The sequence below is a fragment of the Myxocyprinus asiaticus genome, chromosome 33 (genome assembly GCF_019703515.2).
Source record: "Myxocyprinus asiaticus isolate MX2 ecotype Aquarium Trade chromosome 33, UBuf_Myxa_2, whole genome shotgun sequence".
Classification (NCBI taxonomy): domain Eukaryota; kingdom Metazoa; phylum Chordata; class Actinopteri; order Cypriniformes; family Catostomidae; genus Myxocyprinus; species Myxocyprinus asiaticus.
The window spans coordinates 42,615,282-42,637,969 of NC_059376.1; the positions used below are offsets into that span (position 1 = coordinate 42,615,282).

Genomic DNA, 22,688 nt, shown 5'->3' on the forward strand with positions numbered 1-22,688 from the left:
CGCGCACTTGTGAACTCTCTGCGGGGTGGCTCTCTCATATCGCAATCTTCCGGGCTGGCACGATTTGGGGCACCTTTCTCCCATCGCGATCTTACAAGCTCTGTAGGGGGGGTGACCCCAGAGAGCATTGCCGCCCTAGGCGACTGCCTAAATTGCCTATGCCAGGATCCGCTACTGCTCATCATTTACTCACCCTTCTGTTGTCTCAAACTCCTATGACTTTCTATCTTCTGCGGAACACAAATGAAGATATTTTAATGGAGATATGATGTCTGTTTGCTCGTACAATGCAAGCAAATGAGGACCGAATTATCAGTCTTCAAATGCAGCATAAAGGCGATCCATAAGTGGTTTCATCCATGTCTTCTGAAGCGATCCAATCGGCTTTGGTTAAGAACAGACCAAAATGTAACTCTTTTTCACTTTCCATCTTTCCATTGCAGTTTCTCGGCAGGATCGTGATTTCTAGCTCGATTACACTTCCAAGTGCGTGACACGTGCGCAGAGTGCTAGAAGTGTAATTGAGCTTGAAATCATGATCACCAAGGAGACGGCTGATGTCAAGATTTATAGTGGAAAAATGTGTTATATTTTTGTTTTGTTCTCATCCAAATCTAACTTGGATCACTTCTGAAGACATGGATTAAACCACTGGAGTCTTATGGATTACTTCTTTGCTGTTCTAGTATGGAAGAAAGGTGTAAACGTAGCGAAATTGATGCATAAGGAAAACGTACTAGTGCGCATTGCACAGTGAAGCATTACAGTAATGAAAATATTTGGGGTAAATGCGCTTAAGTATAACGAAAACAATGCCACAATCAAGGGTGTAGCCAGGAAATTACTTGTAGGTGGGCCTCAATAAAAATGGATTCCCAATTGTTTTGTTCTTTTCCTTAACAACAGAGAAAAGCCACATTCAAGCAAATTTTTCACACTTTCAGATATCAGAATTTATGCATTTTTAAAACTATTTTATATATGAAGTCAAAGAATAATCTCTAATATTCTGGGTGGGCCTGGGTCTAATTTGGGCACTTGGCTACGCCTCTGGTCACGACGCAAAGATCTTTAATGGTTGCAAACACAGGCTTTATTTTCATGTAAAACAGAACAAAATTAGTAATGTAAAATCAAGTGAAGTATCTATTGATTTTGGCCTGAAATGTGACCTGGACATGTTTTCTTGAGATTCACCTGAAGACGTGTTAAGTTTGACATGTAATATATATATATATAAGTACATTTTAATCAAGTTCATGTGATTTTCTCCTAGGGGAGTACTTTAGGAGTATATGTTGTTGATTTGTAATTCAAAGCCCAATATGAAACAGTCCTTGGTTATAATTTAGCAAAGTGAAAAAAAATCAGCAGTCACCAACAGTGGAATGGCGTGTTTCTATCTAACATAAATAAAATATAAAAACAATATATACAATAATAAAAAGACACAAAGACCAACGGTTGCATTATAAAAGCCACAAGCACAGAGTGCCGTTCCATCATACTAAAATAGTTCATTGTTTTAAATTTCAATGATTTTGGGGGAATCATTGAAGTCCAACGTCTTAAGACCAGCTAACTGAAGTAACCAGTTTATTGGCATGTGATCAAACCGATTCATGTCAAAATGAGCAAAATGAACCTCTGGACCTGTGAAAGAAATTTTTTTTTAGATCAGGTGAAGATGTAGATATAACAACTTTTCTCAAATCAGACATCTCATCACCTGGGCCTACAATAAGAGCGCCTCCTTGCTGCAGTGGATCTCCTTGGAAGTCAAACACTGGACTGGTCATGGCACGCCACATACTTTTCAGATTGCCGACAAGCAAGCTGGATTTCACATGTGGACTTTTGGAAGCTATGAATGCAGAGGAAAAAATGATTAATTACAATGAAATGCACATTTATACCTATATTTTTTGGGCTGCTTTGCATGATAATAGAATATGTACATTTAATGCATTTAATACATATTCACTTTATACCATTAATATGTATTAAAATGGGTACTAAAGCAAGAGGAATTTTTACTATGTGTATAGGGGGGAAAAAGTATTTTAGGCAGAAAATATAAGATGGACATGTTCTGGATTTCCCCAGAATGACTATGCTTGAAATTAATGTCAGCAAGCAAAAAGCATGACATGACGGGACAAAATCGACTGCTATTCCTTTAGTAAAAATCTTACGAGTCTCCATGTATGTCTCTCCTCTTCTCATTCCAAGTCTTTTATAAATTTGTCTCTCTGGATCAACATATATTTCATGAGGATAGCCTGTTAGAGAGCAGAAACCCTAAACATAAAGAGATCACAAGATAGTAAAACAGTCTTAAGGAGTGATGACTGAAAGATTTCATTTAAAAAATATTACACTGTGTAACACATTTTTTCTTCTTCTTATTTTTTTTGTTCCTGGGTAGTAAGTGTTATTTCCTAATTGCTTATGCCTCAATAGTATAGAAAGTGGCTATTATTCCCCACAAACTTTGACGAAGACACCGGCTTTGACCTTTGCCTCAGACAGCTTAGGGAATAAGTCTTGAAGGTACATAAAGTCAGAAAAAAATGAACATTTAAGTATTTATACTAAAGTAATATTCAAAGCCGTGCTGGTCCATAATGGTAACAAGTACCCGTCTCTTCCCCTGGCTCACTCGGTGCACCTCAAAGAGGATTACAACAGCATCAAGACCTTGCTGGATGCCTTGAAGTATGATGAGTACAGCTGGGAGGTCATAGGAGACTTCAGAATGGTGGCATTCCTGATGGGTCTCCAAGGCGGTTTTACCAAGTTTCCTACTGTCTTTGCCTTTGGGACAGAAGGGACACCAAGGCGCACTACCACAGGCGGGACTGGCCACAGCGGACCGAGTTCTCTGTGGGGAGGAACAATGTCAAGTGAGAGCCATGGGTGGACCCCCGGAAGGTGCCGATGCCACCACTGCACATCAAATTGGGCCTTATGAAACAATTAGTCAGAGCTCTAGATAAGGAGTCACAGCCTTCAAGTACCTTCAAGACTTCTTCCCTAAACTGTCTGAGGCAAAGGTCACAGCCGGTGTCTTCGTCGGACCACAGATAAAGAAGGATTTTGGATTCATATGTTGTTTTTTTCTGACTTTGTGAAATTGGAAATAGGTACATTTTAAAATATCACTGTCCAGAGTGCAGGGTCAGCCATGATACAGCGCCCCTGGAGCAGATAGGGTCAAAGGCCTTGCTCAAGGGCCCAACAGTGGCATCTTGGGGGTGCTGGGGCTTGAACCCCCAACCTTCTGACCAGTAACCCTGAGCCTTAACTCTCCAAGGCGGTTGCTTGAACCCCCAACCTTCTGACCAGTAACCCTGAGCCTTAACCGCTGAGCCACCACTGCCCCTAGTTTTCGCATATCCCAGCCAAGCGCAGGGTCAGAGCGCAGGGTCAGCCATGATACGGCGCCCCTGGAGCAGATGGGGTCAAGGGCCTTGCCCAACGGTGGCATCGTGGCAGTGTTGGGGCTTGAACCCCTGACCATCTAGTCAGTAGCCTTACCCGCCAAGCCACCACTGCCCCTAAAAAAGATTCCTATGGTAGATTGTGATCACCCCAAATGATTGTATAGGATTCAATGGTAATGTAATCTATAATGCAGCAACCCATTTCACTATATTAGACCAAAAAGAAGCAACATAAGGACAATACCAAAATAAATGCATATTATTTTCCTCCATTTCTGAACACAATCTACCATAGGAATCTTTCAATGATCCACTTACATAACATCTTTTTTTGAAGGCAATATTTTATTAAACCATTTAAGTTGGTAGGCCAATTTTATTTTATTTTTTTTACACTTAAAGATGTTTCGTAAAGTGTCCTTTTTACTATATATTTTTTTAAATAAAAGAAATACACTGCAAGAGAGAGGGTGTTGTGAATAAACATAGTGAATCAAACTCCTATATTCATTGATAGCAATAAAAAGAACCACAAATAAATCAAATGCATGCCCTCAAATATGATTTTGTTTTTTTAATAAAACCACTTTGTCAAATGAGGCCACATTTAATGCAGTTGCTCAAACAAATACTAAAACAAGCTTAATAATCCTGACAAACAATCTCTGCTCTTTTGTACTCAAGTCAAATCCTTCTCGACCTACATGTTATATTTATGTAGCCCTTTTTTAAATATAAAAACCTAATATTTACTGACATAGCTTTTCCCTTGCTCTGCCTAAATATTAAAGCCTCTCATATGTTCAGATAATTTATATAAAATTACAGAACACACCCTACCTTTATATGAGAACATGATGACTGTCCAATCACGACCAATCTGACATTAGATTCCTACATTTGTGAAAACAAAGATTATTTATTGCATTTTCTTCAACATATATTCAGCAATATAATAATGCATAAGAATTTTGATCTAATAATGCACGATCATAGGCACACAATGAATGCATTTACACATTATTGGCTGTTTTAACGGTTGATAACATCAAATATTTTCCTAATATTTCACCTGCAACATATTCTGGGGTACTTTGCCCAAGTCCTCAACATACTCTTTGCATGTGTAGCACAAGAAGTTCTGTAAGAGGTTTGAAAAGCAAAGTGGTCATATCTGTGACAGACATCAATTCAGTAAGGAAAGCAATGGAAAATATCTGAGCTACTTTAAATGCATAAAATTATGCATTGAGATCAAAAACTTGGGTAAAACTCATGTGGATTGGCACTTACTTTTCCATTCAAATCATAGCATTAATTATACACCACACATGGATCATAATGAAAAATCTAACATTACCTTACATTAAGATGGACATATTTTAAGACAAATACATTTTTTTGCAAAGGCAATCCAAAACGTCCAACATGCATACATGAAGTTGTTATGTCAAGCCTTATTCTCTTACTCTGACAAAAATGATTATTGCTTTGCTGCGTTGAAACAAACTCTCAAAAGTTGTGCAAGCACCGTGCCGATCATATATCAAACAGTCGTTCACGTCAGAGATGCTGAGATCCTGTGAAGCTCGTCTGTTTCCATGTCCAGACCGAATGACCTGTTGAGTTATTGGGAGAACGGTAGCCATTGCAATGGCAGTTCAGTTTTCCCGAGCTGGAGCTATTTTTAGGAAGTTTTGTCCTGTTGGAGACGCGTGAACGCCCATTCCTGCTGAATCATTTACAAATACACCTCAATCCGCACCAGAGACAGGAACTTATGATATTCTTTCTGAATCATCATTTCAATAGCCACATTTAACTTACAAAAAGTACCACTCAAGCTACTTTAATTCTCACGTTAACTGGATATTGACGTGCGATTCGAGAGCGAATCATTCATTTGAACCGACTCCTTACAACGATTCATTCAAACCGAATCGCAAAGTGTTTGCACACTTTTTTTTTCTTTTTAAATTTTATTTACGTTGTTACCAATAGTGTTGAAACAGCATTTTTTTACTTAATTATTATAACCTAAAATAGTGATAAACAGTAATTTTACAACTTAAAATAGTTGGGGTCCAATCAGTCTCTCACAAGTCAGAAGTTTACATACACTTAGGTTGAAGTCATTAAAACTCATTTTTTAACCACTCCACAGATTTCATATTAGCAAACTATAGTTTTGGCAAGTCGTTTAGGACATCTACTTTGTGCATGACACGAGTAATTTTTCCAACAATAGTTTACAGACAGATTGTTTCACTTTTAATTTACTATATCACAATTCCAGTGGGTCAGAAGTTTACATACACGAAGGTAACTGTGCCTTTAAGCAGCTTGGAACATTCCAGAAAATGATGTCAAGCCTTTAGACAATTAGCCAGTTAGCTTCTGATAGGAGGTGTACTGAATGGGAGGTGTGCCTGTGGATCAAACTCAAACTCAGTGCCTCTTTGCTTGACATCATGGGAAAATCAAAAGAAATCAGCCAAGACCTCAGAAAAAAAAACAAAAAAAAAACAAGTCTCCACAAGTCCTGTTCAGCCTTGGGAGCAATTTCCAGATGCCTGAAGGTACCACGTTCATCTGTACAAACAATAGTACGCAAGTATAAACACCATGGGACCACACAGCCATCATACCGCTCAAGAAGGAGACGCATTCTGTCTCCTAGAGATGAACGTAGTTTGGTGCGAAAAGTGCCAATCAATCCCAGAACAACAGCAAAGGACCTTGTGAAGATGCTGAAGGAAACAGGTAGACAAGTATCTATATCCACAGCAAAACGAGTCCTATATCAACATAACCTGAAAGGCTGCTCAGCAAGGAAGAAGCCACTGCTCCAAAACCACCATAAAAAAGCCAGACTACAGTTTGCAAGTGCACATGGGGACAAAGATCTTACTTTTTGGAGAAATGTCCTCTAGTCTGATGAAACAAAAATTGAACTGTTTGGCCATAATGACCATCGTTATGTTTGGAGGAAAAAGGGTGAGGCTTGCAAGCCGAAGAACACCTTCCCAACCGTGAAGCATGGGGGTGGCAGCATCATGTTGTGGGGGTGCTTTGCTGCAGGAGGGACTGGTGCACTTCACAAAATAGATGGCATCATGAGGAAGGAAAATTATGTGGATATATTGAAGCAATATCTCAAGACATCAGCCAGGAAGTTAAAGCTCGGTCGCAAATGGGTCTTCCAAATGGACAATGACTCCAAGCATACCTCCAAAGTTGTGGAAAAATGTCTTAAGCACAACAAAGTCAAGGTATTGGAGTGGCCATCACAAAGCCCTGACCTCAGTCTGATAGAAAGTTTGTGGGCAGAACTGAAAAAGCGTATGTGAGCAAGGAGGCCTACAAACCTGACTCAGTTACACCAGTTCTGTCTGGAGGAATGGGACAAAATTCCAGCAACTTATTGTGAGAAGCTTGTGGAAGAATACCCAAAACATTTGACCCAAGTTAAACAATTAAAAGGCAATGCTACCAAATACTAACAAAGTGTATGTAAACTTCTGACCCACTGGGAATGTGATGAAAGAAATAAAAGCTGAAATAAATAATTCTCTCTACTATTATTCTGACATTTCACATTCTTAAAATAAAGTAGTGATCCTAACTGACCTAAGACAGGGAATGTTTTCTACGATTAAATGTCAGGAATTGTGAAAAACTGAGTTAAAATGTATTTGGCTAAGGTGTATGCAAACTTATGACTTCAACTGTAAATGTATAATATACATTCAGAAGCAAATATAATTTTTGTAACACAGTTGTCTCTATCACTCATAATACTAATAATAATAATGTTCACTGAAGACATTATTGTGCAATAATTAAAGGAATATTCCAGGTTCAATACAAGTTACATTCAATCGACAGCATTTGAGTCATAATGTTGATTATCACCAAAATTTATTTTGAATCGTCCCTCCTTTTCTTTAAAAAAAGCACAAATGTGTGTTCCAGTGAGACACTTACAATGGAAGTCAATGGGGTCAATCTGTAAACATTAAAATACTCACTGTTTCAAAAGTATAGACACAAGACATAAACAATATGTGTGTTAACATGATTTTACTGTCATAAAATCACTTACTAACCACATCTGTGGAAAGTTAGAGCCAATTTTACAACTCTGTTGCCATGACGACGTAATGCTGTAAACCCTAAAATGACTGTTAAAACAATTTAAACAACTTTACAGCTCAAATAATACATGATTTTTACAGAATAATTAATGCAAGCACAATTACAAGCTTCACATTTCTGCCTTTAAACCCTCTAAATATTGGCCCCATTGACTTCCATTAGAAAGTGTCTCACTGGAACCTTGATTTTTGTTTTGTTTTTTTTAAGAAAAGGAGGGAAATATATGTATTAATAATACATAATTAAACGAAAAATGCCACATGGGGAATTCTAGAACAGTTTCGAATGAGGTTGATGACTCTAAAGAATTGGTGTAGCCTATCGGTTTTTGAACCAGTTCATTGAAACGAATCGTCCGAACGAACCGATTCGCTCAAACGAATCAGACTCGCCAACGCTTCAGCTGGCAGCGAATGCGCAGAAACAAAAATGTGACCCTGTTTGCAGTAGTTATGTGTATTTGGAAAGAGTGTGGATACAAAAAAAGTTTGCTGAGGTCAAGATTTTTCACATTCACAGATCAAGTTATACAAAGGTATACAAAGTAACGGTTCACGATCCAATTGCAAACATTAAGCATGTTTACCAATTTACTTGTTACATTTAAAGCGTTCCCTTTAAATCACATATGATTGGTTGTCACGACTGTGACTGGCCAATGAATGTCCACCCTTATTTCTCGGATGGGCGGGATTTCCTCTGTTGTTTGAATTCCGGAAGTATTTCGATACATTGTAGCAGGTTGACACAGCAGCGTTCTCTTCTGATTGTGTTTCGCGCGGATTATGAGCGCACCGCGAGCTGGTGAGGACCTGCTTTTATTTCTTCCGTCCGCCTCTATCACCCAATGAAACACAACAACACTCCGCGACGAGCTCCACACAGCCGTCATAAACAGTGACATTACTTGTGTGTTTTGTTTGTGAATGTTTATTCGAACCCTGCTGTGAGATGACAGCGTTTTACTGACATATAAAAGCCAGATATAAGAGCTTTATTTAGTGTGCTGAGATGATATACTAATAATTGTGTCAGTGTCATAGTACAGAATGATTTACCATGCACATATACCAAAGTATTTACATGTTACTCCAAAAGAATACAGTACATGACCGAAACACCCATGGCACTTTTTTGTGTTTGACAAAGCATTTTATATAGCAGTCTTCCTCTTCTTCATGTCAAGTTGTGTTTGTTGTGGAATGCTCCAGTGACAGCTGTGTGTTTGGTTTGTTACATTGTTTACACTTCACATAGACAGATGTTGTCTGTAAAGAATGGATTTGTCAAGTGTTACATTTGAAAAATGATGCTTGGATGGTTTGGTTATATTTCCTTAATATTGCGGGAACTTTATAAAGAACCATTACTTTGATGCATGTTTATATAAAAGTTTGCAGTGACCGTTGATTTCTTATTCTTTTTCTTGTCAGATTGGAGTGCAAGTTTAATATGATCTCTTGACAAAAAAAAAAAAGGACCCCCCCAAATCTCCTTGTTAGGGGCCCCCTTCCTTAAATATAAAGGCAGCTACATATTGCATGTATAAATAAATAAATATCCATTTATAATGTGTAAGTAAAATAGTAAGTCTTTTATAAAGACGTGTTGTTTAATTAAATATTTAGCAGAATGCATTAAAATAATTGACTTTTATGTTGTACTGAAGCCGAAAGAGATGATTAAAATATTGTCTGGAAAATATTTATGCTACTTTGTATTAAGTATTTTCTGCCTTCTATTAGAGTAACTTTAGAAGTATAAATTTGACGAGAAACACTTCATTTATATAGCGCTTATTGTTTCAGATATGTTTTCACAAAACAATTTGCAGATTTGTTTTATTTTCTTACTGTAAAAAATTAGGCCCGTCAATATAATAATTGCAATTAATCTTTTCAAATTTGGTAAATGTTAACTATTATTTTTGTAAACATTTTTTTTCACTAATATTTTTCGTGATCCCCCTAGCGCCCCCCTTAGGCTCCCCAGACCCCAGTTTGAAAACTGCAAGTATACCAATCTCATCTAATTGGTCTGCAAACCTCTGTTATTCATAAAGACCCCATGAAATGGCTTGACCATTACTTTATTTTACATCACAGCCATGAACCATTATTTGCTACTTGCTGTTGCTAATCACAATTGGAAGTATTCATAAATGAGGGCGAAGGGGCATTCTCATTCTAGAAAGTATTTTATTTGAATATGTTGCTATTTTGTCCATTTTTACCAGAAGAGAAAGACTGAATTTTAAATATGTATATTGGCTAAATATTTATTTAGTCTTTTAGGAGTATACAAGCATGTAGATTTGGGCCGGGTAAAAATATTGATTTTCAGATAATCACAATCTTCATTTGAACAATCCCGAATCCCAAGAACAGTCTTTTACTATATGTGGCAACTGAGTAAATCACTTACATATGTGACAAAATTTTGCACTATGCAACTTAAAATGCCTGTGATTGGCCACTTGCTGGTGTATGTTCAGATTTCACTCAGCAGTAATTGAGTGGTATAGTGGTGAAGAAGTTCAGCGACAAGATCTTTTCACTGTGTGTTGAGAGTAAAAGTTTGGTTTGACTTATTCCGTGTAATGTGTCCAACGACGAGGTCCACACAATCCATTTGTGATTGAATAATGACACTTTTAATATCCTTTCTGTTCTTTACGGTCAGCTGTTGTTTAAAAACAACAAAAATAGGGCCTGGGTAGCTCAGCGTGTAAAGATGCTGACTACCACCCCTGGAGTCGCGAGTATGAAGTGACTCCAGTGACTCCAGCCAGGTTTCCTAAGCAACCAAATTGGCCCGGTTGCTAGAGAGGGTAGAGTCACATGGGGTAACCTCCTCGTGGTTGCTATAATGTGGTTCTCGCTCTCGGTGGGGCGCGTGGTGAGTTGTGCGTGGATGCTGCGGAGAATAGCGTGAAGCCTCCACACGCGCTAGGTCTCCGCGGTAACGCGCTCAACAAGCCACGTGATAAGATGCGTGGATTGACGGTCTCAGACGCGGAGGCAACTGAGATTCGTCCTCCAGCACCCAGATTGAGGCGAGTCACTACGCCACCATGAGGACTTAGAGCGCATTGGGAATTGGCCATTCCAAATTGGGGAGAAAACAAAACAAACAACAAAAATAGAAGTATTTTATTCTAATCACACACAGCACGATTGCAATAAAGAGCTGTGTGACTCCTCTTGTTAATATTCGCTCAACCGAAACACTTCTGAGAGATGCTCACTGAACTGATGCTGTTCTTAAAGAGACAGTACCGTTTTAGAACTTTTTCTGCATAGTAATGTAAATATGTGTAAACAGTACAAATTATGCATGTTAATAAAAAACATGGAACAAAATGTGTGCAATATGCATTGTGTTTATTGATGGAATATTAGGATTTGTGCATTTAAAAAAGCTAAAATGTGACCAAAATGATAAAATATTAATGAAATAACATTTGTAAACATATTTTCGTAATGTACCAAGTTAGTAGGTCCCCTGTATGGTTAACAGCATTAAGTTTCTCAGAAATTATATAAATAAATCAGAATCAAATTGAGTGGAAAGGTTGTGAATTGGAATTGCATCAGGAAATCTGTATCAACACCCAGCACGATATACAGCATGTTCAGAAAGTATTCAGACCACTTCATTTTTTTTCCTTCACATTTTGTTATGTTGCAGCCTTATGCTAAAGTGTTTTAAATATTTTTTTTCACATCAATCTACATTCCATAGCAAGTGACTCCAATGACAAAGCAAAAAAATGATTTTTGATAACTTTGCACATTTATTAAAAAAAAAAGGAATCTCACATTGACATAAGTATTCAGACTCTTAACTCAGTTCTTAGTTGAAGCACCTTTGGCAGCGATTACAGTCTCAAGTCTTTTTGGGTATGATGCAACAAGCTTTGCACACCTGGATTTGGGGATTTTCTGCCATTCTTCTCTGCAGATCCTCTTAAGCTCTGTCAGGTTGGATGGGGACCGTCAGTGGACAGCCATTTTCAGGTCTCTCCAGAGATGTTCGATTGGGTTCAAGTCCGGGCTCTGGCTGGGTCACTCAAGGACATTCACAGAGTTGTCTCTAAGCCACCCTTGTGTTGTCTTGGCTGTGTGCTTAGGGTCATTGTCCTGTTGGAAGTTGAACCTTCGGCCCAGTCTGAGGTCCTGTGCGCTCTGGACCAGGTTTTCATTAAGGATATCTCTGTATTTTTCTGTGTTCAGCTTTCCTTCAACCCTGACCAGTCCCTCAATCCCTGCAGCTGAAAAACACCCCCACAGCATGATGCTACTGCCACCATGCTTCACCGTTGGGATGGTATTGCACAGGTGATGAGCGGTGCCTGGTTTCCTCCAGACATGACGCTTGGAATTGAGGCCAAACAGTTCAATCTTCGTTTCATCAGTCCAGAGAATCTTGTTTCTCATAGTCTGAGAGTCCTTTAGGTGCTTTTTTATGTGTCTTGCACTGAGGAGAGGCTTCTGTCTGGCCATTCTGCCATAAAGCCCAGATCAGTGGAGTGTTGCAGTGATGGTTGTCCTTCTGCAAGTTTCTCTCATCTCCACACATGATCTCTGGAGCTCAACCAGAGTGACCATTGGGTTCTTGGTTGGGCTGGGCGATATGAACCAAAAATCATATCTTGGTATTTTTAGGCTGAATGGTGATGGAAATACTGATCTCAGTATTTTCTACAAAGTGGGCTAAATGTTCAGTTTTAAGTCAGAGCTACATGTGAGATGGTAAATGAAGCTTGCAACGTGTTTTGTTTAAGGCGCTGTTGTAAATGGTGGAAGAGATTTGAAGTGCTTCCACTTTTGGATGCAACCTGTGTATGGCATTCTCTACAGATGACATGGTTTTGCTGCTCATCTGATCTTTTAAATCCGAACCATCTCTAAATAATTGAACCATTGTTTTTCTTTTTACTACCCAGGTCTTCTTCAGCAGTGTGAACCAGCGCTGTGTTTCCCTCTATGTTGCAGGAGAACTTGTGAGCGAGTGGGGCCGGGTTTTTATGCAGACGCAGAGGGAGAGTGAGGGCGGGGTTGTGTGGAGAGTGTGAGAGAGGAGAGATGCAAACACTGGCATGGCTTTACGGAAGAAACGGGTTATGTAACGCAACATCAAACTAGATCGATATAAACGGTATTGTCTCATCCTATATCTCGTTTGAAAATATATTGATATACCTTAAGTCGATATACCGCCAGCCCTAGTTCTTGGTCACCTCTCTTACCAAGGCCCTTCTACCCCGATTGCTCAGTTTGGTTGGGCGGCCAGCACTAGGAAGTGTCCTGGTTGTTCCAAACTTCTATTTAAGAGTTATGGACTCCACTGTGCTCCTGGGAACCTTCAATGCAGCCAGGATTTTTTGTAGCCATCCCCAGATCCGTGCCTTGACACAATCCAGTCTCTGAGCTCTGCAGGCAGTTCCTTTGACCTCATGGCTTGGTTTTTGCTCTGATATGCATTTACAGCTGTGGGATCTTATATAGACAGGTGTGTGCCTTTCCAAATCATGTCCAATCAATTGAATTTGCCACATGTGGACTCCAATCAAAGTGTAGAAACATCTCAAAGATGATCCAAAGAAATGGGATGCACCTGAGCTAAATTTCAAGTGTCACAGCAAAGGGTCTGAATACTTATGTTAATGTTCTTTTTAATAAATTTGCAAAGTTATCAAAAATCAGTTTTTTGCTTTGTCATTATGGGGTATGTAGTGTAGATTGATGTGAAAAAAAATATTTAAAGCATTTGAGCATAAAGCTGCAACATAAAATCTGTCTGAATACTGAATGCACTGTAGATGTCCTTAAAGTTACTAGACATGAACTAAAAACCACAAAATGTTTATTGAATGTGGTCTTCATGTTTTTATTATTGTAATTTGTGTCTCATCCTCTCTTTATTCTTTGCGTGTTATGAACTGATGTTTGCTCTTGAATTCTCTAGAGTCACCGTGAATCATCTATATGGGCCATCTTCTCTCAAAGAATGGTAACGGCCTGAAGAAGAAGACACGGAAGCTGCGCAAAAAGAAGCGGAGGAGGAACTGCTTCCTTCAGGGTCCCTGCATGCTGTGCTTCATCGTCCACGGCAACAGCGGAAGCATCGAGGACGACTGGCCCTTTGAGAACAGTTGCGGCGGCTGCGCGGCGGCGACGGCGTCCAAACTCGCCGAGCGCTACGCTTCGTTGAACTCGCCCGAGGACTGTGCCAAGTTCCTTTTGTCTCCGGGAGAGCTTGCCATTTTTGAGGGCCAGGGAAGAAGTCTGCTGTCCGCCGTGCCAGCCAAACTGATCAGACCCCCGGCGCTGTTCTGCGCCGTCGTTCCAGCTGCAGACTACGTTGAAATGGTGTGCAAGCGCAAGTGTGCTGAGCTGCAGCGGTGCACGCCCCGCAAGCAGCCGCGCTGTGCCTTCCAGGAGGCCATGGAGAACGGAGAGGCGCGAGGAGATGCTGCCGCTCCAGACAACCAGTGCCTCCTGCCCTCACTCTGCCCCCTGCCTTCATCCTCCTCGTCTTCCTCTCCGTCGGAGGAGTACAGCTGCAGCGCAGGGCCGCAGATGGATGAGGGCAGTGTGGCGACCTCAGCGAGCTCTTCCTCTTGCTGTTGCGGGCTGTCCCAGAATGACGGCTTGCAGGAGGGAAAGAGTATTGAAAATACAGACACGTACCACATTAACCAACTGCCCTCTTCCATACTTCTCAAGGTCTGTAGGTTTTTTTTATTTTTTTTAAATGGCACATAATCTTTGTAAGCAGAATTCACTTTACATGTGAGAGACAATGCACAGTCGTCCAGTGTCAGAAATTAACTTGTTTTATTAAAGGGAAATATTTGCCCCTAGAAATGTTTTACCTTTAAAGGGATAGTACACCCAAAAATGAAATTCTGTCATAATCACCCTCAGATGAGAAGTTCTTAAAGGAATATTCCGGGTTCAATACAAGTTAAGTTCAATCAACAGTATCTGTGGCATAATGTTGATTACCATAAGTTGTTTAAATTGTTGTTTTGGTGGTTGTTTTAGTTTTTTAGGGTTTACGATGTTATGTTGTCATGACAACACAGTTGTAAAATTGGCTGTAACTTTCCACAGATGCGGTTAGTAAGTGATTTTATCACAGTAAAATCATGTTAACACACATATTGTTTATGTCTTGTGTCTATACTTTTGAAACAGTGAGTATTTTAATGTTTACAGATTGGCCCCATTGACTTCCATTGTAAGTGTCTCACTGGAACACACATTTGTGCTTTTTTTAAAGAAAAGGAGGGACGAGTAGAAAATACTTTTTGTGGTAATCAACATTATGCAACAAATGCTGTCGATTGAGATTAACTTGTACTGAACCCGGAATATTCCTTTAATAAATATCTTGTCCCATCTACTTAACGTAATGGCAGTGGATAGTGCCTCGCTTTAAAGCTTACCAAAAAGTATCATAAAAATAGCCTGTCAGATTCGTGCATCATATTTCAAGTCTTTTACGATGGATAACTGGGTGATGAATAACCCAAAAATGTCAAAATGTGTAAATATTTCTGCCATTAAATACTTTTGGGTCCTATTTTAAGCCGTAAAGTGAGGCACTATCCACTCCCATTGTTCTGAGAAGACAGTCCGTGATATTTTAATTACGGTAAAACATCTCTTTTTGTGTTCTGCATAAGAAAGGAAGTCATAAAGGTTTGGAACGACACGAGGACAGAAATGATGACAGCATTTTCATTTTTTGGAGGCAATATTTCCCCACTGGAATTGAGTTTGAATGACTTAAGTAGTTTTTTTTCTAATACATATAACTAGATCCGTAATCTGATAAAATCTTATAATTATTTTAGTTTTAATAACTCTGATATTTAGAGAGGAGGTTGGCCGATATAATCTGACACCTGAAGAAAACGAATGAATTAAAACATCAGAATGAAAACATTTAAATATATACCGCTGTTGACCAATCACAATGAAGAGTTCCAGAGAGCGGTGCAATTAATCTAATATATTGCTCAGCTTGTTTGTAAATGGCTTGACGCTACTTGAATCAGCAGCGGGTATCTGTGGATTCTAATGGGATGATTCCTTAAAAGATTCATGGCTGTAACTCTATCTTCTGCTTTAGCAGATAAGCAGAACATTGAGTTAAAGTGACGCTTAAAGCTGGTGTATTTTACACATTCCATAGACCAAGTCTTGGCCGGTCTTCCTATATGAATATGAGCGTGCCTGTTAAATTTGGCTTTTATTTGTTGGCTATGTAGAAGCCTACTCTAGCTTGAAATTCTTCATTTTTTATGCTACCCTTAATTGTAGGGCTCTTAAAAGTGTGAAGTGATACAGTATATACTGCACAATATTCAGCAGGTAGTGTTCCATTCTGAACACAGCCATTATTATTAGTATTTTTTTTTTTTTTATTTTTCCCCTTTTTCTCCCAATTTGGAATGCCCAATTCCCAATGCTTTGTAAGTCCTCGTGGTCGCATAGTGATTCGCCTCAGTCCGGGTGGCGGAGGACGAATCCCAGTTGCCTCTGCGTCTGAGACAGTCAACCCGTGCATCTTATCACGTGGCTTGTTGAGCGCGTTGCCACGGAGACATAGCGCGTGTGGAGGCTTCACGCCATCCACCGCGGCAACCACGCTCAATTCACCATGCGCCCCACCGAGAACAAACCACATTATAGCGACCACGAAGAGGTTACCCCATGTGACTCTACCCTCCCTAGCAACCGGGCCAATTTGGTTGCTTAGGAGACCTGGCTGGAGTCACTCAGCACGCCCTGGGATTCGAACTAGCGAACTAGCGAACTCCAGGGGTGGTAGCCAGTGTATTTTACCACTGAGCTACCCAGGATAAATGCACAGAAATTACACACTGCTCCTTTAAATTGGTCACTGACACAAAATGCCATTTTCTGTTCTGGATAGATAATACTACTAATAATAATGAAATGTTTGCAATGTGTTTGCAGGTGCTTTCTCACCTGTCAGTTAAGGAGCGATGTCTGGGAGCGTCTCTGGTGTGTAAGTACTGGTGTGATCTCTGCTTAGACTTCCAGTTCTGGAAACGGATCGACCTCAGCGGGCTCCAGCAGGTTTGTGTTCGTGTTGTTTTTATTTATTTACATAACTATTTCTTGTGTATATACAGTGGCCCCACAGTTATTTAGACAAGTATGTCACCTGTTTTAAGAGTTTTTGGTCTCATACTTCAGCTTCTCTTTATCACTTTGTAAACATCCTTAATTCTTTTCCATAATTACGAAAGGAAAATTGAGCAAAAATGACTCGGAAAAGTGAAGTTGGTTCTCTCCAGCAGCATTCGAGCGTTTATGAGTGTCCAAATAGTTTTTTGAGTTCAAATATTCTTCGAGCCACTGTAGTTTTTAAATACGAATATATTTATGAAACAATTCGTATGTAATAACTGTTAAAATGCTAAAGAAATAATAAATGGAAAGCTCATTAGTTTAATGGTCTGTCAGTCTGTCATAATGTGTCCACACTCTGTTCTTACAGGTTAAAGACGATCTCCTGGTGAAGATCGCATCGAGGAGACAGAACGTCACTGAGATCAACATCTCTGACTGTCGGAGCGTTCAGGATCACGGCGTTTGCTCTCTGTCTTCTAACTGTCCAGGCCTGATTAAATACACAGCGTACCGCTGTAAACAGCTCAGCGATGTGTCGCTCTGTACGGTGGCTCTCCACTGCCCGCTTTTGCAGAAAGTTCACGTCGGCAACCAGGACAAGCTCACAGATCATGCTCTTAAACTGGTGAGCTGCTCGCAACGTACAATTATACAGTTTTTAATGGTTACGTCACTTGTGCGGGCCCACACAGATTTCACAAAAATTCTGAAACCCGAAAGGAGAAATCATAAAGATTGTACTGGTCGCTCTTTTCCATGTAGTTACAATGAATGGCGACTGGTGCCTTCAAGCTTCAAAAAGGATGCAACAGCACAATAAAATGATCATAAATGTGGTCAGTACAACTTGTGTGCTAAATTCCAATTATTTGTAAAGGAGTAGTTAAAATTGTGTCATTATTTACTCCTGTAAGACTCAGAATCCTGTATGATTCTTCCATGGAACACAAAGTGAAGCATTTTAAAAACTCATCTCACTAATTGTTTTTCCCACATTATGAAAGTAAATACTGTGACAGCTCAGTGGTTTGATTTGAGAGTGAATAATGACTTTATTTATGAATTTATACTTATTGATAAATATTACTAATAAAATAAAACAATACTGTACCTGTATATATACAGTATACAGTTGTGCTCAAAAGTTTGCACACCCTGGCAGAAATTGTGAAATTTTGGCATTGATTTTGAAAATATGACTAATCATGCAAAAAAACCTGTCTTTTATTTAAGGATAGTGATCATATGAAGCCATTTATCATCATAGTTGTTTGGCTCCTTTTTAAATCATAATGATAACAGAAATCACCCAAATGGCCCTGATCAAAAGTTTACACACCCTTGAATGTTTGGCCTTGTTACAGACACACAAAGTGACACACACAGGTTTAAATGGCAATTAAAGGTTAATTTCCCACACCTGTGGCTTTTTAAATTGCAGTTAGTGTCTGTGTATAAATAGTCAATGAGTTTGTTAGCTCTCACGTGGATGCACTGAGCAGGCTAGATACTGAGCCATGGGGAGCAGAAAAGAACTGTCAAAAGACCTGCATAACAAGGTAATGGGACTTTATAAAGATGGAAAAGGATATAAAAAGATATCCAAAGTCTTGAAAATGCCAGTCAGTACTGTTCAATCACTTATTAAGAAGTGGAAAATTCAGGGATCTCTTGATACCAAGCCAAGGTCAGGTAGACCAAGAAAGATTTCAGCCACAACTGCCAGAAGAATTGTTCAGGATACAAAGAAAAACCCACAGGTAACCTCAGGAGAAATACAGGCTGCTCTGGAAAAAGACGGTGTGGTTGTTTCAAGGAGCACAATACGACGATACTTGAACAAAAATGAGCTGCATGGTCGAGTTGCCAGAAAGAAGCCTTTACTGCGCCAATGCCACAAAAAAGCCCGGTTACAATATGCCCGACAACACCTTGACACGCCTCACAGCTTCTGGCACACTGTAATTTGGAGTGACGAGACCAAAATAGAGCTTTATGTTCACAACCATAAGCGCTATGTTTGGAGAGGGGTCAACAAGTATTGTGCTCCTTGAAACAACCACACCGTCTTTTTCCAGAGTAGCCTGTATTTCTCCTGAGGTTACCTGTGGGTTTTTCTTTGTATCCTGAACAATTCTTCTGGCAGTCGTGGCTGAAATCTTTCTTGGTCTACCTGACCTTGGCTTGGTATCAAGAGATCCCCGAATTTTCCACTTCTTAATAAGTGATTGAACAGTACTGACTGGCATTTTCAAGGCTTTGGATATCTTTTTATATCCTTTTCCATCTTTATAAAGTTCCATTACCTTGTTACGCAGGTCTTTTGACAGTTCTTTTCTGCTCCCCATGGCTCAGTATCTAGCCTGCTCAGTGCATCCACGTGAGAGCTAACAAACTCATTGACTATTTATACACAGACACTAACTGCAATTCAAAAAGCCACAGGTGTGGGAAATTAACCTTTAATTGCCATTTAAACCTGTGTGTGTCACCTTGTGTGTCTGTAACAAGGCCAAACATTCAAGGGTGTGTAAACTTTTGATCAGGGCCATTTGGGTGATTTCTGTTATCATTATGATTTAAAAAGGAGCCAAACAACTATGATGATAAATGGCTTCATATGATCACTATCCTTAAATAAAAGACAATTTTTTTGCATGATCAGTCATATTCAGTATATATATATTGTATCATTATATAACATAATTATAAAATATATTATAATTTATAAATGTAAACAGTACACAAAGTATATATATATATATATATATATATTAAATATACATATATTATGCATAATTATATTATCATTATATTACATATATTATATTATTATTATTATGCTATCATATTATTAGCTTAACATATGTTATATTGTTATTGATCAAATATAATATTTTATATTGTTATTATTTAATATCATTATTTTATCTTAAACTATATTTTATATTACACTGTTAACTCGAGAACACCTGCGAACGGCTCATTGAGTCGTTGAGTTGAACTGAAGAACCGAATCATTCAGACCTGTTTTGTGAACTGAATCAACCAGTTCATAGTGTATTTCATTGTCAAGCCTGAAGTGAACATGTGGTTTGTGTGTTTTGTGCAGTTGGGTGAACATTGTAAAGAACTGAAGGACGTGCATTTCGGCCAGTGCTACAGCATCAGTGATGACGGTTTGGTGGCACTGGCGCAGGGTTGCACCAAACTACAGAGAATCTACATGCAGGAGAACAAACTGGTACGTGCCATCTATGACCAATAAAATCTCACAGGGAGTGTTTCTGGAGTGTTTCCTCCCACATTGATCAATAGAAACACACAGGCAGATGTTTGAGAACATGTCGAGATCACTCGTGGATGAAAGCTGGATCTTCTAGAAGCTTGTGTTGTTTTAGCAAAAGGCCCGTGCTGCTTGTGCTCAGTGTTCTAAACAAAAGCACATGTCCTTGAGAGTGTTTTCACTGAACACTTTCTCTTTGCCTCATGATTCAGTTGATTCAGACAGTCCACTTCTGTGGTGCATCTGTTGCTTGTTGTTTGATTCTGGTTTTGTGTTCATATTTTAAAGGGATTCACGTGTTGATAGAGTTGGTAAGTGAACGCTGTCAAACAGTGTACAGTCACATTTATAAAGATGATGTCATTCAAGTGTGATTGTCTGCATATATGACAGACTATTATCATCATATCAGTGTCAAGGGAATCAGGTGTGATCAATTTGTCATGCTTGAGTATATTCATCCTGGAGCCTTAAGCAAAGATATCTTGTTTAAAGGATATTTTATTGAACACAAATACTGATTAAAAAACTATATTTTGCACTGTGAATGTCTTTCTAGATCCAGTGGAGGGCAGTGTTGTATCTTTAATGAAAGAAAACAGTTTGAGTTTGAAGAAGAGCTTCATAACAGACCTTTAGAGATTCATAACTGTTAGTTGGACTTGGAGCTCATCAGTGGATTCGATTTTAGTGGATTTCTTGTCTATATTTCGGTCAAGTGCTGGGCAAATTATTCCTGAAACTTTATAGCAATATCTCTTGTCCTGGCTTTTCCACATGTGTGATTACTGGCAAGGAGGTCAAAATCTATACTGACATCATGTTGATGTTCTGTGTTTTGGGTGAAATGTTCAAGCTGATGTACAAATATTTTCTCTTATCCCAGCTTAATATGCAGAAACAATTATCAGCAAACCATTCGTAGGTTGATTTCCTCAAAAAGTGTATAAGTGTGATTTCCACAGCAGGTGCACTTTTTTGAGCAACCCATCCAGCCCAACACAGCAACATTGACTCAACCAATGGTGTGAGTTTGGGGCGGGACTATCTGTTAGTTCGACCAATAGGAGATGAAGGATGTATTCAGAAAGCTGTTTGAAAACAATGTTTATGTTTGCAATTCCATTTGGTGGCGCAGAAATGACGCTTCAGTTTTAATGTTGTTTTTAGCTGCTTTATTCTCCCTCATAGCTCGTCAGTGAAGGTAACGTGAAGCACCATTTAGAAACAATTTTATTTGGTGCAACAGGATGTTCAACAACTACAAAAAAACTGATTTTCTCCCCTTTTCTCCCCAATTTGGAATGCCCAATCCCCAATGCACTCTAAGTCCTCGTGGTGTCGTAGTGACTCACCCTTAATCCGGGTGGCGGAGGACGAATCTCAGTTGCCTCCGCGTCTGAGACCGTCAATCCGCGCATTGTATCACGTGGCTTGTTGGAGACTTAGTGCGTGGGGAGGCTTCACGCTATTCTCCGCGGTATCCACACACAACTCACCACGCACCCCACCGAGAGCGAGAACCACTTTATAGCAACCACGAGGAGGTTATCCCATGTGACTCTACCCACCCTAGCAACCAGGCCAATTTGGTTGCTTAGGAGACCTGGCTGGAGCCACTCAGCATGCCCTGGATTCAAACTCACGACTCCAGGGGTGGTAGTCAGTGTCTTTACTCGCTAAGCTACCCAGGCCCCCAAAAATCAACTGGACTTGATGTTATCCACAGGAAACTGATTGCATGGTGGCAAGTCTCTATATGACAGTTAGAGGTCGACCGATAGTGGAATTTGCTGATAACTAAGGCGGTGTGAAAGGCCGATAACCGATTAATCGGGCCGATAGTTTTTAAAATGTATTTATAGAATGTCCAAAAAAAAAAGTCTTTCCTTATGATGGGCACAGACAAAGAGCGCTAAATGAATAAAATCCTTATTGTTCAACCAAAATCCTAAAAATAAAATTGGGATTTGGTGCATAATGCGGGACTTTTAAGTATAAACAAGCCCGAAACACACCAGGGACTCTATGACGAAATGATGAATAAATGATTGACAATTATCGCCATAGATTTGTGCCTATAACATAGTAGTTCAATAGTTCAAAAAAGCAACTATCGGCACCGATTAATCTGTAAAACCGATATATTGGTCTACTTTCTGTCAGGTGGTTAGAGGGTTTCAAGAGGCGGAGCAGTTTATAAAATTTTGATGAAAGATAATATATATATTTTTTGGAATAAAATTAACTGCAAATAGGGTCAATTTTGATTTGTCCGTTTCAGAACACCACTGTTTTTTGGGAATTTTGTCTGAAGAGGGCTGGCTTGATGTGTAACAGCTCTTTAGGGAATGTACAATATGAATTGGATAAGTAGGAAACAGATAGAGACACTGTACATAAATGCTCCATGCTAATTGTGGTAGATATTTAACTGCTATCGTGGAGCTCGTCCCAGAATGTTTCTTAACTCTAATACGTTCCTTGGCATCCACTTCATCCAAGGATTACACACGTTTCTCACTGACATTTGACTGTTGTTCCCACAGCCATGTGTTAGTGGAGACACGGATCATCGTCAACTCTGAAACCATAACCATGTTCTTTCCTTCCCTCTGAGAG

At 39.4% G+C, this 22,688-nt stretch overlaps 2 protein-coding genes across 4 annotated transcripts in view; one reads left to right on the top strand and one right to left on the bottom strand.

Moving 5' to 3' along the window:
- Positions 1-1,066: 1,066 nt before the first annotated feature.
- On the bottom strand, positions 1,067-5,329 carry prxl2c (peroxiredoxin like 2C). The gene is made up of 6 exons (XM_051668559.1): positions 4,916-5,329; positions 4,519-4,587; positions 4,287-4,340; positions 2,196-2,301; positions 1,730-1,864; positions 1,067-1,653 (listed from the first exon to the last, which is right to left on the bottom strand). Exons 1-6 carry the CDS (start codon positions 5,093-5,095, stop codon positions 1,526-1,528), a joined length of 672 nt encoding a protein of 223 aa, XP_051524519.1. The 5' UTR covers positions 5,096-5,329; the 3' UTR covers positions 1,067-1,525.
- A 2,976-nt stretch (positions 5,330-8,305) lies between these two features.
- fbxl17 (F-box and leucine-rich repeat protein 17) overlaps positions 8,306-22,688 on the top strand; it is a 370,606-nt gene continuing 356,223 nt past the window's right edge. Inside the window, exons 1-5 of one of the 3 annotated variants that reach the window (XM_051668506.1) lie at positions 8,306-8,408; positions 13,575-14,335; positions 16,601-16,723; positions 17,148-17,405; positions 19,893-20,024. In XM_051668506.1, the coding sequence (XP_051524466.1) occupies positions 13,595-14,335; positions 16,601-16,723; positions 17,148-17,405; positions 19,893-20,024 (1,254 nt within the window). In that variant the 5' untranslated portion in view covers positions 8,306-8,408; positions 13,575-13,594. Of the gene's footprint in view, positions 8,409-12,818; positions 13,119-13,574; positions 14,336-16,600; positions 16,724-17,147; positions 17,406-19,892; positions 20,025-22,688 lie in introns of those variants that run through there. The other 2 variants (XM_051668505.1, XM_051668507.1) reach the window with 2 other exon arrangements.

What these genes read in the sequence shown, in the direction of transcription:
- prxl2c (XM_051668559.1), bottom strand. Translation starts at nt 5,095, where the DNA reads ATGGCTACCGTTCTCCCAATAACTCAACAGGTCATTCGGTCTGGACAT. An exon ending in TACCCCAGAATATGTTGCAG is followed by an intron (nt 4,341 to 4,518) that starts GTGAAATATTAG and finishes TCACAAATGTAG; the next exon opens with GAATCTAATGTCAGATTGGT. An exon ending in AGAGACATACATGGAGACTC is followed by an intron (nt 1,865 to 2,195) that starts GTAAGATTTTTA and finishes CTGCATTCATAG; the next exon opens with CTTCCAAAAGTCCACATGTG.